Below are 17,320 nucleotides of genomic sequence, written 5' to 3'. Positions count from 1 at the left end.
GACGGTGCGTGACTAACGCACGCACCGCCCCCATGCGACGTCACAGCCAGTACAGCGCCCGCCACAGTGGGGAGTGCCGGGGCGCACAATGCGCCTCCTCCCCTCGCTAGTATCCGCCCCGGAGCTGCGGCAAAGGTGTAAAAGAGCCACATGTGGCTCCGGAGCCGCAGGTTGCAGACCCCTGACCTACATGTTGCTTCTCTGTCTGGCTCATTTCCACGCAGCCTGGCAGTATAAGGCCCCGAGTAATTTAACAGTTGTTGTTGGGGGCAACATTTAGCTGGTATTTGTGTCATCACAGAATTGTAGAGTTGAAAGAGACCATGACGGGTAATCTATTCCACCCTCCTGCAATGCAGGAATCTTTTGCCCAACGTGGGGCTCGAACCCACAACTCTGAGATGAAGAGTCTTATGCTCTGCCAACTGAGCTACCAAAGTGGATTATTCTTTTATTTCTATCATTTAGGCTAAATTGTTAGTGAAATGTTTAGCCTTAGTGTGTATTTGTTAATATGAGCTCTTCAATTGCCAATCTAAATTTTTTAATGACAATTTAAATGCTGTTATGTTTTGCAACGGTTGGTTTTCTTGAAATGGCACTATATTTTAGAGCCACTGTGACATAATGGTTAGAGCATTGTACCAGGACCTGGGAGAGCAGGGTTCGAATCCCCACTCAGCCATGAAGCCCCTCGGGCCAGTCACTGCCTCTCAGCACAGGGTTGTTGTATGGCTGAAATGGGGGAGGGGGGGAGGAGAACGATATACACCACCTTGAGATCCTTGGAATATAAAGGTAGTGTATAAGTGTAACAAACAAATGACTACAAATAATTTTTTTATTACACAAACTTTCCTGATGTGAGCTGCTTTCTGAGAATGGTTTACCATGGGAAAACATATATAAAGAAACTAGCCATGACGAAGGAACGAAGGGGGAACAAAGGGAATGTGTTTTGTAGCAATGTTTTTCCTCAGATGATGTTGGACTACAATTCCCATCGCCTCTGTCCCCTGACCTGGCTGGGGATGATGGGAACTGTAGTCCAACAGCATAGGAAGACCTAAGCTGAAAGAACACTTGTCAATCGGAAGTGGTCAAAAAACTGTGGCAAGATTTCAAGCACTGGGGAATTCAAAACTTTGCTGCTGTTCTGTGACGTTTTGGTTAGTCCTAATAAAAGTCATGGCCCAACTGTGGATTTTGTAGATTCCCTACCCATGGGCTAATATGTCTAACTCTGCACTGGAAGATAATTCCTCCCTCATACCTGGCATATTTCCTTCTGCTTTGCCGCACTGCACCCATTTCCCGCCTTGGTATCGCCAATGGTGTTGATCCACTAACACAATGTCCACAAAGATGCTGTAATGGGCGACAGGGTCCAGTCCAGAGATGTTGAAGCTCAGAAATGGGAACATCCTCCTAAACAGTGTTGCGGAGGGAAGGGGAGAGAAAAAACACAACCATTTGTAAAACAGGAATAAAATAGCCCCACGTTGCTGGGTTGGTTGTTTTGAGGTTAAGGCACAAGAAATTTTCGAAATGAATGTATTAACATCATTTGTTAAGAGCCGCTGTCCTGAATTCAAACTGCAGTCCCTACGCAATTATTCAAACTGGAATAACCACATAAGCACTGCCTCAGAGCAAAATAAGTCTGTGAAACCCCAGCCTTCTGCCTCCAGACTGTGACCAGCCAGAAGCTCAAAGAGCACAATGGAGATAATAAACCAAAGACTGCAATCTTCAGCATCTCAGTCATATTGTACTTCTGAACATCAAATTTTCAATGCGGTGGAGATAAACAAGAGATCAAACTTTCATCTTTGGCTAGCTGGGTGAATTGGCGCTGCTAGAGCTCTCTCTCTTGCATTCGTCTGAAAACCCTGTCTTAAAAAGCTTACCATCACGTCTAACTTTGAGACAATGAACTTCAACCCATGAATTTACATGAAGGGGAAAGAAAAAGCTACAAGTGTTCGGCTTGATTCCATGAACTCAGATATTCGGAACAAGACGACTGGGCTTGCCCACACTTCCATGTGGCTCACGCCTAAAATCATAGAGTTGTAGAGTTGGAAGGGACCCCCAAGGGTCCTCTAGTCCAACCCCCTGAAGAGTTTTCTGCTTCACCCACACTTTCTAGGCACAGTTTTCCCTGTGCCCCACTCGTTTCCCAGGGAAAAGCTGCTCTTTACTGCAAAATCGGAGCAAACGTCAATCCAGAGAAAACCTGAATTGTTGTTTGCTGCAATTGAGCACTAAAGAGCAGGGTTTTTTGGGGAGGGCACATGGAAGCAGCGGGACAAGAAGAATTGTGGGAAAGCCCTTACACCACTTAGACTGCAATCCCATACATACTTAACAAGAAACCATCCACATTCATCTCAGTGAGACTTACTCCTGAGTAGATATGCATGGGATTGCACTGTTATAACCTCTCCCATTGTTTATCTAGGCTTGATAGTCTATGCAGGAGGAGGCAGAGGGCCTTACCTTCCAAACACAGAAAGGAAGAACTCCTTGGGAGGAAGAATGGTGGTTGTTGAGGAGGTAACTAAGGTTTACATTGACTTTAGATTCAAAGCATAGTTTTCCCCAAAGAATCCAGGAAACTGCAGTTTGCTTAGAATGCTGGGAACTGTTGCTCTGTAAACTACCATTCTCTAGGGAAGCCAGGACTGTTAAAGTGTACAAATGTGATTTAAATGTGTGGTGTGGACATAAACCTATGTTGCCTTGTTTGGATTCCATTGTTCCACCAGATAATTTGAGGGTGCGTATGGGACATCAAGATGATTTCTTTCCTCACAACAGCCCTGTGAGCAAGTGATCTCTGTGTGATAATTTAAGCAAATGGCAATACATTTTTTTTATCGTCTGCTTCCTTGGAATCGTCTGGAGGCGGCCATAAAACCCCCCAGGAGTCTTTGTGGCTCAAAGCTTAAGCAGGGAAGCGGAGCCTAAATGCTTATCCCACAGAGGCCTGTTGTAGTAATAAGGGGGGGGGGCAGCCTGGGTTCTAATGCTGTATGGAAGAAGCCTTTTGACTCCTTATCTCTTCCCACAGGAGATAATCTCTGTATTCCAACTGGCTTCATCAATTACTGCACCCAGCCCTAATAGTTCAGTGCTATGATCTACTTTCCAGCGGTCAATATATTTCCAGGACATTCCCCGCACACACACACACACACACGCGCGCACACACACACACACACACACACTCCCAGCAGAACAGCTACATCCAAATGACACTCGCTCCATCTTTTCGTTCTAAGCGGCTTGAAGTGACGGCGACAGATGCAAAAACAGCTCTGTTTCCTTCTTACCCCCCCTGACCTTTACCAAATTCTCTACCTCGCCACTTCCCTCTTGCCCCCCCCCGGCCCCCACCCAATCCCTCTACCTCACTCCCCTCCCCTCCACAAGCTTCCGGTTCAGAAATAGACGCAGCTTCTATTTTCAGAGAAAGCGAGAAGGGGACAGAAAGAGAGAAAGACTTGGGACGGATGGCCAGAAAAGGGGAGGAGGAAAACACCCAAGAACGCATGGATGGCTGTGAGAAACTTATTCACACGGCACGTCTAAAACCTTTGGATATCTGAGGTTGAAAATCCGAAAGATAATAGGGTGGCCTTATTTCAAAAAATGAAAACCAGGACACCCTGAAAGTTGCTGAGCTGTTTTTTTTTAAAAAAAGGAAACCACCAAAAGTTCCGCCTTTGAAATCCAGGTAACGTTTGGGAAAATCCGGATATATGGCAGCTCTAAATGACATTCCACCCCACTCCCTGCCATGTAACATACAGAGATGCACACACAGTCCAAGCCGCAAAGAGTTTGAAGGCAGCCCTGTATAGCTTTCAATGTTTGATGTCTCATTGTGTTTTTATATTCTGTTGGAAGTCGCCCAGAGTGGCTGGGGCAACCCAGTCAGATGGGCAGAGTAAATAATAATAATAATAATAATAATAACAATAATAATAGCTAATAAGAAGGAAGAGCCCCAAACACAGCAATTGAAAGCACCTAGGCTTCCCCCAACTGGGAACTGTAGTTTGCTGAGGGTGAAGGGAATTGTAGCTCTGCGAGGGAGTAAACTACAGTCCCCATGATTCTTTCGAGGGGGAGCAATGTGCTTTTAGTGTGCTTTACATTTATGGCGTGTACCTAACCCCCGTCTAAAGAGTCCGCCCCTCCCTAGAAGTTTATTGGGCTGATAGTTCTAGACTCATGGGAGTCAATGGACATGACTAACGTAGGCCCATTGGTTTCAATGGGTATACCCTTGAGTGGAACTTACTTGTATACAACCCAACTTTTCATTCCTAACACACTGATTGCAGACATTATGTAAAAGCCCCACTGAACTGGAGCTTCATTGCAATGGTTTGTGCCAGTGAACTGGTTCAGGCTTATGCAAATCCCCCCCTTTTGGGTGACTAAAATCTGCCCACGGTGGAAGGTGCCTTGCTCTGTTCCAGCTTTGTTTTAAAAAATACCACGGCAGTGTACCATAAAATCATTAACGCATCATAAAGTTATAAAAGCGTAGAATACAGAACCAAGTCACCAACACTGTATCAAATTAATTATTTTTAAATGGGCAGTGAAACAAAAAACAACATCTATGGGGGGGGGGAGGGAGAGACAGAAAGGGAAGGGAAACTTGGCCACAGCCTTCCCAAACTTTGGTGCATTTCTGTTTAAATGACACTCGCCCTTTATAAATTTTCACCTACACCTATACATTAGCATATGCAAATATGACGCAAATCTTGACCTCTATTTAGTTATTAAATAAAATGCATGTGCCGCTTGATTATAAAACACTGAAATTGAATATAAAACATTGACATTGTCAGTTGAAAAAAACCCAGTTGAAAAACTGGTCTTTACAAATATTCAAAAGAATATTGACATCGACAGCAGCTAAAAGGAAATAAAACACATGTAACTTCTACACGTCTGGCTGGGCTTCCGGAAACAAAAAATGTTTTTAGCAGATTTTGCCGGATATCAGTATGTGCTTTGCCTCTTATTTGGCGGTTCAAATATGTCCCACCCCCCTTGCCCCCCCCCCGCCATCTAACACTATCCATAAGTGAGGTTGGGATGGAAGGAAAGGAGAATGCAAAATGTATTTTGCTGCTGATAAATTGGGGTGGGGTGGGGGAAGAGGAACTGGAGTGATGAAATATAAATGATGAGGAGGATTTTCCCTCCTGCTACAGCAAGAGGTGTTTAAAAAAAAAACTTAGATATATACAGTATACTAAAAATACGAAGCTTCATATATGACTAAAACATAAATTATTAGGAAAGTTTAGTCATAGATTTGCAGTCATCGTGCTTAGGCACAAGAGGTGGTTTGGAATGTCCATGAATCATCTCTTAATGCCAAACCAAAACACCTTCCAGTCGCCTCTGTAAGCCCCCAAACCAGTCAGAAAATGGCAGGCCATTTCTGGTATGTGTACATTTAATGTGGATCACTGAGTATGAGCCAAGGAAAAAATTAACAGCCAGGTTAATAGCCCCTCCAGCCACCCCCAATTCACCCACACACAAATAGAAATAGATTTTGCCATTTTAATAAGGTGGTGAGTGGCATTTTCCACTCCACCTTGCAGTCAAGACCACTGTGTAGGACCATCCTAGGTGGGCACCATGAACAGAAGTGGGGGCAGTCTTGACTTGCCCCACATTCAGTACAGCACCTACAATCTTCCCCAAAATTAAATGAGTAGCAGTTTCGCTGTGATGCAAATTTCCCGATACTGCTCAATGCTTTAGCATTGAATTATCTCATGAGAAATTCCCTGGAAGAGGTGCTGCAACATGGTATTATCTAAGTCACACTTGAGTGTAAGTGGACAGAGTAGCTTGCCCTGGTTCCTATGCAAACAAGCAGCGGCTCAGTTAGGCCATTTTAGGAGTAGAAGTGAGAGCTGGACCATAAAGAAGGCTGATTGCCAAAGAATTGATGCTTTTGAATTGATGCTGCAGGAGACTCTTGAGAGTCCCATGGACTGCAAAAAGATCAAACCTCTCCATTCTTAAGGAAATCAGCCCTGAGTGCTCCCTGGAAGGACAGATCCTGAAGCTGAGGCTCCAATACTTTGGCCACCTCATGAGAAGAGAAGACTCCCTGGAAAAGACCCTGATGGTGGGAAAGATGGAGGGCACAAGGAGAAGGGGACGACAGAGGGCGAGATGGTTGGACAGTGTTTTCGAAGTTACCAGCATGAGTTTAACCAAACTGCGGGAGGCAGTGGAAGACAGGAGTCCCTGGCGTGCTCTGGTCCATGGGGTCACGAAGAGTCGGACACGACTAAACAACCACAGAAGCAGATTTGGGGGTGGGGGAAAAGAGATGCAGGGCTTAGGTAGCCCGGAGATCTGTGAAAATCAGGTGCCCCAGCATAGATGAGTGGACATTTTCCCCACTACGACAAATCCACCACAAACCACAGGATCTTGTGACACCTTAAAGACAACCCCAATTTCTCTGAACATGTGGAAAAATAGTATCTTTGATATAGCAATGTCTGAGCATCTCACCACACACAGGAAGGCAAATAAAGGCACAACAAATAGAGACACCTTTCAAGAAACGTGGGCCCCTTTCTTTAGCTATGTTAATGACCAAAATCAAGACTTTCTTATATCAGCTGCCCAATATTCTCAGTGGAGGGGTCACGTTAAGTAATATGTTTGAATTTTGACTGTGTAAGTGCATGTCTAGAGACAATGGAAAAAACAAACACTGCTGGCTATGGGTTTAACTGTCATTTTATTTGTGTTTGTTTAAAAACCCATACAAATTTTTGACATTTGCTTGTGCGGACTTAAAAGACCTATCAGACTATTGCCATTTTGCGAGTGGGATTCATTCACATACCGGCAGGTTCAGGTTCTGCAACAACAGTCAATTTGGTGCTCTAGCGCAACAAACCAGTATCAAAACCTGGACTTTTTGTAATAAGGAAAGTGAGGGGAACGTGCAGCAGAAAGTATGGGATATTTGCTTAACCCAACATCACACAACCTCCCTGCAAACCAATCAGAATGAACACTCAATAAACTGGTCGTTTGGAAGCGCCCCAATATCCTGCAAGACTCTTCATTGTTCAAAATATCCTTTCACCCGACAGTTCAGACTTTGCTCACTGCCTCAAGAAAATGCACTCACATGCTACACAGCATTTATTACATTTTATTTAACACCCACGAGAAATAGAAATACTTGAAAGGAAAAAAATCAGCATTCCTCCAAGGCTCCCTATTGTACAGATTCAATGGGTGCCTAATTTATAAAATCAAGTGGTTTGGCTCTGCCCAGAACTACCCTTCTCCCTAATCCCAGATATGCAGATGGGCTTGATTCAACAAGGGCTCTGGGACAACTTGGAAACCTGTTTTCAGAGTCAGGGTTTAGGCCTGGTGTGCATGTAGCCATAACAAAGAAGTGTCCCTGACCATGTGCAGAGAGTGCATGACTCAACAGTTTACAGTGGTACCTCAGGTTACATACGCTTCAGGTTACAGACTCCGCTAACCCAGAAATAGTGCCTAGGGTTAAGAACTTTGCTTCAGGATGAGAACAGAAATCATGCTTTGGCAGCGTGGTGGCAGCAGGAGGACCCATTAGCTAAAGTGGTGCTTCAGGTTAAGAACAGTTTCAGGTTAAGAACGGACCTCCGGAACGAATTAAATACTTAACCAGAGGTACCACTGTAGTTGGTAAATTACCATAAAGGCAAATGGCTATTTTAAACCAAAACCACCAGGGCTGTAAGCATCACACTTAATTAAACAAAGTTTTAATTGCAGGCTGACATTCTCCCTCGCCCTGGTTTTTTTTTTGGGGGGGGGGGCACTGTGATGATGGCAAACGCATCCCAAGGCATGTTATGAATGCACAGACACTTTGCTTTAAGTCAGGGGTGTCCAAACTTTTTTCAAAGAGGGCCAGATTTGATGATGTGAAAATGCATGAGGGTCTACAAAGTTGTTGACCTTTTTTTAGGATTTAAGTTGTTGACCTTCTTTTAGGATTTTACACCAGGAAAAAAACTGCCGCAGGGGCAGGATGAAACCGACTGTTGGGCCGGATTAGGCCCCTGGGCCGGACTTTAAACAACACGTCTGAATTCACTCAGTGCCCCTGGGCTGGAGGCCATCTTTGAGCCTTCATGGCATTTTATTCCACAGAAGAAAAAAGGCATATGTCATAAATGGAATAAGTAAAACTGTTAGGACACTGTTGGTTGTCTGCAGGAAGCAAGCCTCACAGAGGAGCAGTGCTTCCTCTTGAATGAACTCTGATACAAAAAAAAGAAAAGAAAAGAAATCAACAGTGAATAGTCCATTCAGAAGTAAGTCCCTTGAGTTCATTGGGATTAACCTCCCCAACACACGTAAGTGATGGTGATCATTATCATTATCAGTGGGGGTTTTTTCAGGGGGTACTCAAGGGTACACAGTACCACCACTTCTTTTTAAAACTAAATTTTATTTTCACATTTTACAGAACGTAAGAAATATTATTTCATACATTTAATGTGGATATTGACTCCCCCCCTTTCTCTGGTTACATAAATTGCCTCTTCTTTGTTTTGCATCTCCACCACCTAATTATAATTAATCACTTATATTCAAAATGTTAACATCGCAATATGCGTGTGTTTATGTTAATTCTGCCAATGTTTTAAATTGTTTACAATAATTCTTTAAATATAAATGATCCCTGCTTTTTATTAAAATTCTCTCTTCTTGATTTCTTAATCTTTTTGTTGTTGTTAAAAAGTATGGCACTTACTGCAGCAACTTCATGGTGAGTACCGGCACCTTTTTTTCCTAGGGAACAAGCACTGATTATGATTATATGGTGCTTATTTTTGTACACCGCCCATCTGACTGGGTTACCCCAGCCACTCTGGGCAACTTCCAACAGAATATATAAAACCTAATAAAACATTAAACATTAAAAACTTCCCTTTGCAGTGCTGCCTTCAGATATCTTCTAAAAGTACCATCACACTGACATCAGTTGGGACCTGCTATTATTATTATTATTATTATTATTATTATTATTATTATTATTATTATTCCCAATGGAAAAACCAGTGCTATTTGAAGCTTGCCTGTTCTTCTCTCCAAAAGAACTGGACAATTTTTTTATTTACAGCACTTCCGTCTCCAAAAGAAAGTTCCTTTTAAAACACACACCACCCCCAAAACTGATCATAAACATTCCCCCTACAATTCTGAGTCTACATAGTTTCCAATCACCGTATAACACAATGGGGATTTTATCAATTTTTGCATTGGGAATCAAACACAGAATCCACGTCAGCTACTCCTGAAGGTTGCACGTTTGAAATGGAAAAGGGGTAAAACTTCTAAAGAGCAAACTAATTTCGTGGAATCAGAAGCTTCCTTCGTGCCAGCTGATGCACAACCAACTCTCCTTTCCCTCTTCCCTTGCAGACACAAACACACACCTGACCCCCCCCCCCCAATATGGGAGCATCTCTATGCAAAAAGAAGTAATCCGTTCTTCAATGGTCTCCCCAGGGAAGGCTAGGTCAATATTTTAATACTATTAAACAGTACATTTAAATCCCAAGAGGAAACAGCCCATCCCGGAGGCAGGATTGAAGGTCCTGCTGGGCCGCAGAAAGGAACAGCAAGTCTTGCCGTTCCTGGTTTACCATTTTCTGACCAGTTCCCTCAGCCTGACACACAAACGCTGTGTGCCTGGCCCATTAAACCCCATTCAAAAGTCAAAGGGACGTACTAATATGCTACTGAGATCAAGAAAAACGCAGGGAGCTTGCTTTGCCATTAGGAAATAAAGCCTAAAGAAAAGTTTGCTTTTCTTCCTCTTCCCTTCCAACCAGTGTTCCTTTTGTGACATGTCTCTTAGACTGCAAGCCCTGAGGGCAGGGACTGTCTTGATATCAGCTATCACGAGCCCTTCTGAGAGCCTTTTATCCAGCCAAAGAGCAGGGTAAACAACAAATACTTTAAATAAATAAATCCAGAGATTTTGGTTCGAGGTCAGGTTTGAGTTCCAGCACCTTTAAAACAAAAACAAAACAAAAACCCACAGGTTTTTTCCTCTTGTCCCCACCTACTCCAGTGACAGGATTACCCCCATTGTGTAGGAGTTCTGAAGTTCTGTAATTAGAGATGTTGAGGTCCAACCCAGCTAGGTGAAATCAGTCAGAGATTTTGCACATCTAAAAATTACATTGAGGGAGGACCCTCATCAGTCAAGCAAGTCAGCAGAAAAGTTAAAAAAATAGAAAAGTCTAAGAGGTTTCAATTAGAAATATTTAAGTGATTTGTTTTAATAAAAAGATTTTAAGGATCACAAATAAAGGTAAAGGATCCCTGGGCGATTAAGTCCAGCCAAAGGAGACTATGGGGTTGTGGCGCTCATCTCGCTTTCAGGCTGAGGAAGTCAGCGTTTGTCCACAGACAGCTTTCCGGGTCACGTGGCCAGCATAACTAAACCGCTTCTGGCGCAACGGAACACCGTGACGGAAACCAGAGCGCACGGAAACACCATTTGCCTTCCTGCCGCGGTGGCACTTATTTATCTACTTGCACTGGTGTGCTTTCGAACTGCTAGGTTGGCAGCAGCTGGGACAGAGAAACGGGAGCTCACCCCATTGCATGGATTCAAACTGCTGACCTTCTGATCGACAAGCCCAAGAAGAGGCTCAGTGGTTTAGACCACAGCGCCACCCACATCCCCAGATCACAAATACCTTGTCAACAGCTAGGCTTGAAGGCAAGGACCAGAGCAACACATGCCAGGTTTTCTGCCAATCTTGGAAGTCACATCCCGGATGCCCTTTTATCTAATTCCAGAGGTGTGTGGGTTGTTTGTGGTCCTGCGGCGGAGAGGAAAAAGGATTCTGCACTTGCTCAGAGGCATCTCGTATTTTTTTCTGATGGAGCAAAGCCCTGGCATCTAAAGCAAGTTCCAGGGTAGAACCGTAGTCCAAATTATAGCTTTGTGGCAGGGACCATTTTGCCCTTGCAGATTAAAAAGGGACAAGGAGCATTGAGGATCACTCATGGGTGTACAGTGGTACCTCTGGGTTAAGTACTTAATTCGTTCCGGAGGTCCGTACTTAACCTGAAACTGTTCTTAACCTGAAGCACCACTTTAGCTAATGGGGCCTCCTGCTGCTGTCGCGCCGCCGGAGCGTGATTTCTCTTCTCATTCTGAAGCAAAGTTCTTAACCTGAAGCACTATTTCTGGGTTAGCGGAGTCTGTAACCTGAAGCGTATGTAAACCAAGGTACCACTGTATATCTAAACAGGGGGTTGTTTCTGTTCAGAATGTCTGTCTCCATATTGCATGCCCTTGAATTTATGGAAGAAGCCTGTGTTGGTCCTCAAAATCTGGTGCGCTCTTCCTATGGTCTCCGAAGGGTAAGGATGCTTAGTCAAAGCCTTTTGGCTTTAGCCCAGAACTCTCAGCCTCTCCCTCCCAATGTACAGAAAAGTGGCTAGGGCAGAATTAACGTGTTGTCATAGATGGACAATCAGCTGCAATAATACCAATGGTCTAGTTTACCAGGATACGGTGGGGTGAAAACTGCACAAATAAAGGCATGTTTATTACCACTGCCACTAGTACTACTAACGTTATTAAAAATACTGTTTTGGCCATGTCAGATTTTACAAGACAAAAGGCCTTCAGGACACATCAAGGGTTATATAGAAAATAAACGGATTGTGCATTTACAGGTTGGAAAATGCCGTGTTTTCAAAGAGGAGAATGGAAAGCAGACAGCTGCTGTGGTTTGTAACTTAGATATCACCTCCTTGACAAGGCTTTTGTTTCACAATATGACAGGTCAAAACTATATGAAACTTACACCTGACCTAACCCTAGTTCTTCTCTTTTGTTTTCAAGAGTTTTGATTACTTGGTGATGAGGTGATTTGTTGATGAGATTTAGTGATAGGAGCTGGGCTATTCATGTGATTATTCAGTGAGCAGAAAAAGCACTCTCTGTATGGTCAGGGGCACACTCCTATTCTTATTGAGACTGATTAAGTCCTGTTTTTTGGGGGTCAATATATCTCTGACATTTTGAGACCCTATTTCCCCCATTCCAGGTCATACCAAACAGAATGGAAGAGGGGAAAATATCAGGATGGGGCGGTTGTCCTTTCCAAAATGGCAAATCATATTTATAAATGTTCTCTGTTCCACCTACTAAAAATATTGTTGCCTCTGAAAAACGTACTAAACAATTAAGAGTGAAGAGAAATATTAATTAGGAATATGACTTCGAAGCCTGCTGGTTTGGATTCATCACCTAAGAGGAAGGATCTTACAGCCAGGAACTCACAGCTCATTATGAATAGACCTCCTGGGTTTTAAGTTACACATTTAAAGTGGAACTGGTGTTAAAGAGACAAAACTCCCTTGGTCTTCTGGGAGACATCCAACTAGAATGAAGATTGATTTGCCAATCGTTCCATAGTTATGAAGCAAAACTGACAATAACTGCAAGAATGCACGTCATGTTTATATTTGGGTCCCCCCCGAATGTAAACATTATAGAATAATAAAATGAAAAATAATGTTATCTCCCACCCCACCTCTAGTGACCTGACAGAAGAATAGTACAGTTGTATCACATAGTACAGTGGTACCCCGGGTTACATACACTTCAGGTTACATACGCTTCAGGTTACATACTCCGCTAACCCAGAAATAGTACCTTGGGTTAAGAACTTTGCTTCAGGATGAGAACAGAAATCGTGCTCCGGCGGTGCTGCAGCAGCAGGAGGCCCCATTAGCTAAAGTGGTGCTTCAGGTTAAGAACAGTTTCAGGTTAAGAACAGCCCTCCGGAACGAATTAAGTACGTAACCAGAGGTACCACTGTACTAGTCTGACTGGGGAAGATGACCCGCTCTCAGAGTGTTTTCCCTGTATAGTCGTACCTTGGTTCTCGAATTTAATCTGTTCTAGAACTCTGTTCGACTTCCCAAAACGGTTTGAGAACCAAGGCACAGCTTCTGATTGGCTGCAGGAGCTTCCTGCAGCCAATCGGAAGCTGTGCCAGACGTCCGGCTTCCAAAAAACGTTCAGAAACTGGAACAATCACTTCTGGTTTTCAATCGCTTGGGAGCCAAAACGTTTGAGTTTAAAGGTGTTCAGCTTCTGAGGTTCCACTTTAATACATCAGTAATTGTCTAGAGACTGTTTCAAACCTGTAAGGTCGCTTCCAGATGACCTATTTATTGAGCATTCATCCTGATTTGTTTGCAGGGAGATTAGACGGTGTTGCCTATTTAATGAGCATTCATTCTGATTTGTTTATGGAGAAGTTAGATGATGTTGGGTCAAGGCAAGTGTTATTTCATGCTTTTCAGGAAATTTCCCACCTCACTTTACCGGTCACAAAAAAGTCCATTCATTTGGGAAAGCAGGTTAGTTGTGAAAGACCTCCCAATCAACTATGGTTGTGCGGCCTGAATTTGCCAGAAGGTGACTGAATCCCACCCGAAAATTAGAAGCAGAATAGGAAGTGTCCTAAATTTCCAGCTTTTTTTGCAAAATGGAAATGACAAAAGGGAAGGGAAGAGAAACATAAATCATTAGTCTTACAGCTGATGTATCTGAAACCTTTATTTCCTCCTCCTTTTTGGACTTTGAGGGTTCTGTTGTTGTTGTTTTTATTATGTAGGTACGTATTGTAATAGCTCTATCAATACTCCTGCTGCTAAACAAATGAATAAATGAGCAGAAGAAAAGGACTGGCACAAAGCTTTCTAACTAACCAATTCAGTCTGGTCAGCTCAGAGGGACCTCAAAGGAGCTGCATCAGACAGGAAGGATGCATATATAAAAAAAGAACAGGAGGTTGCCAGCATAAGAACGGAAATGTATGTTGTCTTCTCAAGTTTCCCAAACCATCACTGAGCTATCAGGGATGTTTTAAATGTAACCACAGCAAGGGTAAGAATTAGCGCAAGCTTCTGAGAGTTACATGCTTCTGTATCCACCAATAAAGGAATGCTTATCTTATCAATCATCTGACTTTTTGAAAAGAATCTGGTTAAATCTGCAAACTACAAAGGACTTGGTATAGATGCCTTGTTTGGATATTCAAAACAATGTGATCAAACTTAACAGTTCAGTTGTACACAAAAACTACCACTCACTGACAAAAGGAAAGGGCATCCTTAATATTTTCTTTTTCTTTTTTAAGTCCCTTTTATGATCATACAACAATTTGGCCCTTGTTTTAAAAAATGGGGATGTGTTGCTTAGATTTATCACTGGTTATTTTTAGTTGATTAAAAGGCTGCAGTCCTACATTCTTACTAGGTTGCAAGTCCCACTAAAACTGAACAGGACTTAGTTCAGAGTAGACATACATAGGCTTGCGCTGTAAAACAGGTTCTTAAAATTATTATCCTGGCCAATTAAGCAATTAAATTTATCAATGGTTAAATCTGGGGATCATCTGTATCACAACTATTTTTTGGTAAAAAGTTTTTATACACAGAATTGTGTTTAAATGTTTGTATAGTTTTTATACATTTAATTATTTTATTTATCGGACTGTTTTTAATTGCTATTGCCCTTGGTTTATGGTTGTAACCATTTTATAACTGGATATTGGTTTAATGTGTGTTTCAGTTTTGTAAACCACTTTGTGATTTTATTTATTTTTTAAAAAAATGTAAGCAGCATAGAAATGGTATCAGAATAAAATAAAATCAACAGATATTTTATTATTGTAAACCTGCCCTTGGTATCTTGTGGTGAAGGGCAGATAAGCTATCTAATAAAACAATGAATGAATGAATGAATGAATGAATGAATGAATGAAAGAATGCTGCAGTCGATCTGATTTCCAATCCCAGATGGGAATCTGTGGTCATCTGCCAGGATCTCAGCACCTAGCAGGCCTCACTGCTGATCCCTGCCCTGGCCCTCTGAATATTGTTGAACAGTTGGCTCTGGCTGGCATCTTAATTTTCTACAATGTCCTGGACATAGCATCCTTCTAGGGAGCTACAGAAAATGTCAGTTTGATGCAGCCACTCATCCGCCAGGTAAGTCCAAAGGGATCCTGGGACTGAGGGGGTGGCACATTTTGCTCAAGACTCCATCGAACCTGGCGACAGCCGTGGCAGGGGTGGGTGAGCAATGGGGGCCAAGGCTTAGAAAAAGAGGAAACTGAGATGCTTGTCATCTATGTTTTGTTTTGTTTTTTTGAAGACATAACCTGAACTGACCTCTCCTGGTTTGTTTACTAAATTATGTAAAAGAGCAGCTCTCAGAGAGGCAACAGGAAATAGGTTTGGTACTATTAGTAGCAGTTAAGAGTCAGGTGTTGGGACGCAGGTGTTGGACAACAGCCAAACTGAGATGTGAAGTGGGAAATCTGCCATTGGTTCAAAGCATCTGCAATTGCTCTCAATTTTGCTTTGCGGGGGCGAGAGGTGGCTGTTTAACCTTTTCCCCATCCCATTTCCCTGACTTAAATTCCCTACCCCAACATAGCTGCTATTAGCCATGGAAGGTTCCCATGGGGGTGGGGGGAATTTAAGCAGAGGAGAAGGGTTAAACTTGTGCTGTCACCCCATTGCTTACCCCGATCCAGTATCAAGTCTGATTTGACCCTCAGGGACTCACATGGAGCAAGAACTATTGGACAAAGTTTTGGGAAGTTCCCTCTACAGCTATGTATAATAGTATATAAGGACGGATGTTCAAGGCAAAATAAGAGAACGTTTGATGGTTTTGAAGCAAAGGTCCACATGTCAAAAATCCGTCCTTAAGGGGCACTTTAATAGTTTAAGTAATAAAAGGAAATCTTTAAATACATTTCTTTTAGAAAGGAAATACAAGCGACAGGGGCCACAGCTCACTGGTAAAACTCAAGCTTTTCCTTTGAAGGCCCCAAATTCCATCCCTGGCACATCTGGTTTGAAAGATTAGCAAGATCTGTGAAAAATTCAGCTTGAGATCCAGTCAGTCTACAGTGGCATCATAGGCAAAGTTACTTCCACTTTCACATAAACCATGATTTGCATCCAAACCAGCATACAGTGACATGCACTTTGCTGCCGAACCAGGATTCAGCCCAATTCAGTTTATTGGCCCAAACAAAGTGTGAAACGGAATATCAAACTTATAAAGCGAAAACAAACCAGGTAGTAAACAAATACAAACTAACGATACCCACACAAACAAAGAACACTCCCATCTAAATGACACTCAGCAACTAATATCCATTATTACGATCTACAACATGTGGCTTTGCAGCCGCTAGCAGTTCAAAACTGGTTTGCAATCCTGGTTTGGTGGGCAAGTGCCAAGCTTAGCTTGCTGGGCTTGGATAAAACAGCATAACTATGGTTTCCATAAAAGAGAAAACCATTGATTGAAAAAGTGAGAAGAGCTTGGAGTATGAAAACACAAGATTCACTCTTGGAACACTGAACCACCTTACTTACCTTACTAACAGTGACCATTCAACAACAACAGCAAAAGGTAGTTGCTAACACAGAATGTTGGAGGGAGGGATACGGAAATTTGTCAGGACATCTTTGTCCCTTCCGCCCAGTTCTCAACTTCCCTACTCCTGGATTGTAATTCCTGAACACTGTATCTGCTGTATTGTTACTTTCCTGAATTATAATCTCTTTCTTAAAGTAAGGTAAAGGGAGCCCTGACCATTAGGTCCAGTCGTGACTGACTCTGGGGTTGCGGCGCTTATCTCACTTTATTGGCCGAGGGAGCTGGCGTACAGCTTCCGGGTCATGTGGCCAGCATGACTAAGCCGCTTCTGGTGAACCAGAGCAGCACACGGAAACGTCGTTTACCTTCCCGCCGGAGTGGTACCTATTTATCTACTTGCACTTTGATGTGCTTTCGAACTGCTAGGTTGGCTGGAGCAGGGAGCGAGCAACAGGAGCTCACTCTGTCACGGGGATTCGAACCGCCGACCTTCTGATCGGCAAGTCCTAGGCTCTGTGGTTTAACCCACAGCGCCACCTGCGTCCCATAATCTCTTTCTTACTTCCAAGTACAAGCCTCTGTCTGCATGTGTTGGGTGGGAGCTGGAACACATGCAAGGATTGCGGTGGGGAGCGGGTGGGGGGAAATCAAGTTTTATAGACTGAACTTTTCAGAAGGGGAGCCAAAACCCATCCCCTCTCCTCATCGCCGCACCACAGCAAAACAACAAAAAGAACTAAACAGGGCGTGTGGTGGGCTGCTGACTTCCTGAGCCAACGTTGCCAGGGGAAC

General features: G+C 43.1%; 1 protein-coding gene across 1 annotated transcript in view; it reads right to left on the bottom strand.

Annotated features, from left to right (window-relative positions):
• Window positions 1-17,320, bottom strand: part of TBX21 (T-box transcription factor 21) — a 57,961-nt gene that overhangs the window by 8,832 nt on the left and 31,809 nt on the right. The window contains exon 2 of the mRNA XM_082197284.1: window positions 1,274-1,428. Within this exon, the coding sequence (XP_082053410.1) occupies window positions 1,274-1,428 (155 nt within the window). The remainder of the gene's footprint in view (window positions 1-1,273; window positions 1,429-17,320) is intronic.

This window comes from Podarcis vaucheri, assembly GCF_965113315.1.
Source record: "Podarcis vaucheri genome assembly, chromosome: 13".
NCBI lineage: Eukaryota > Metazoa > Chordata > Lepidosauria > Squamata > Lacertidae > Podarcis > Podarcis vaucheri.
This window is presented reverse-complemented; position numbering and strand designations above follow the sequence as displayed.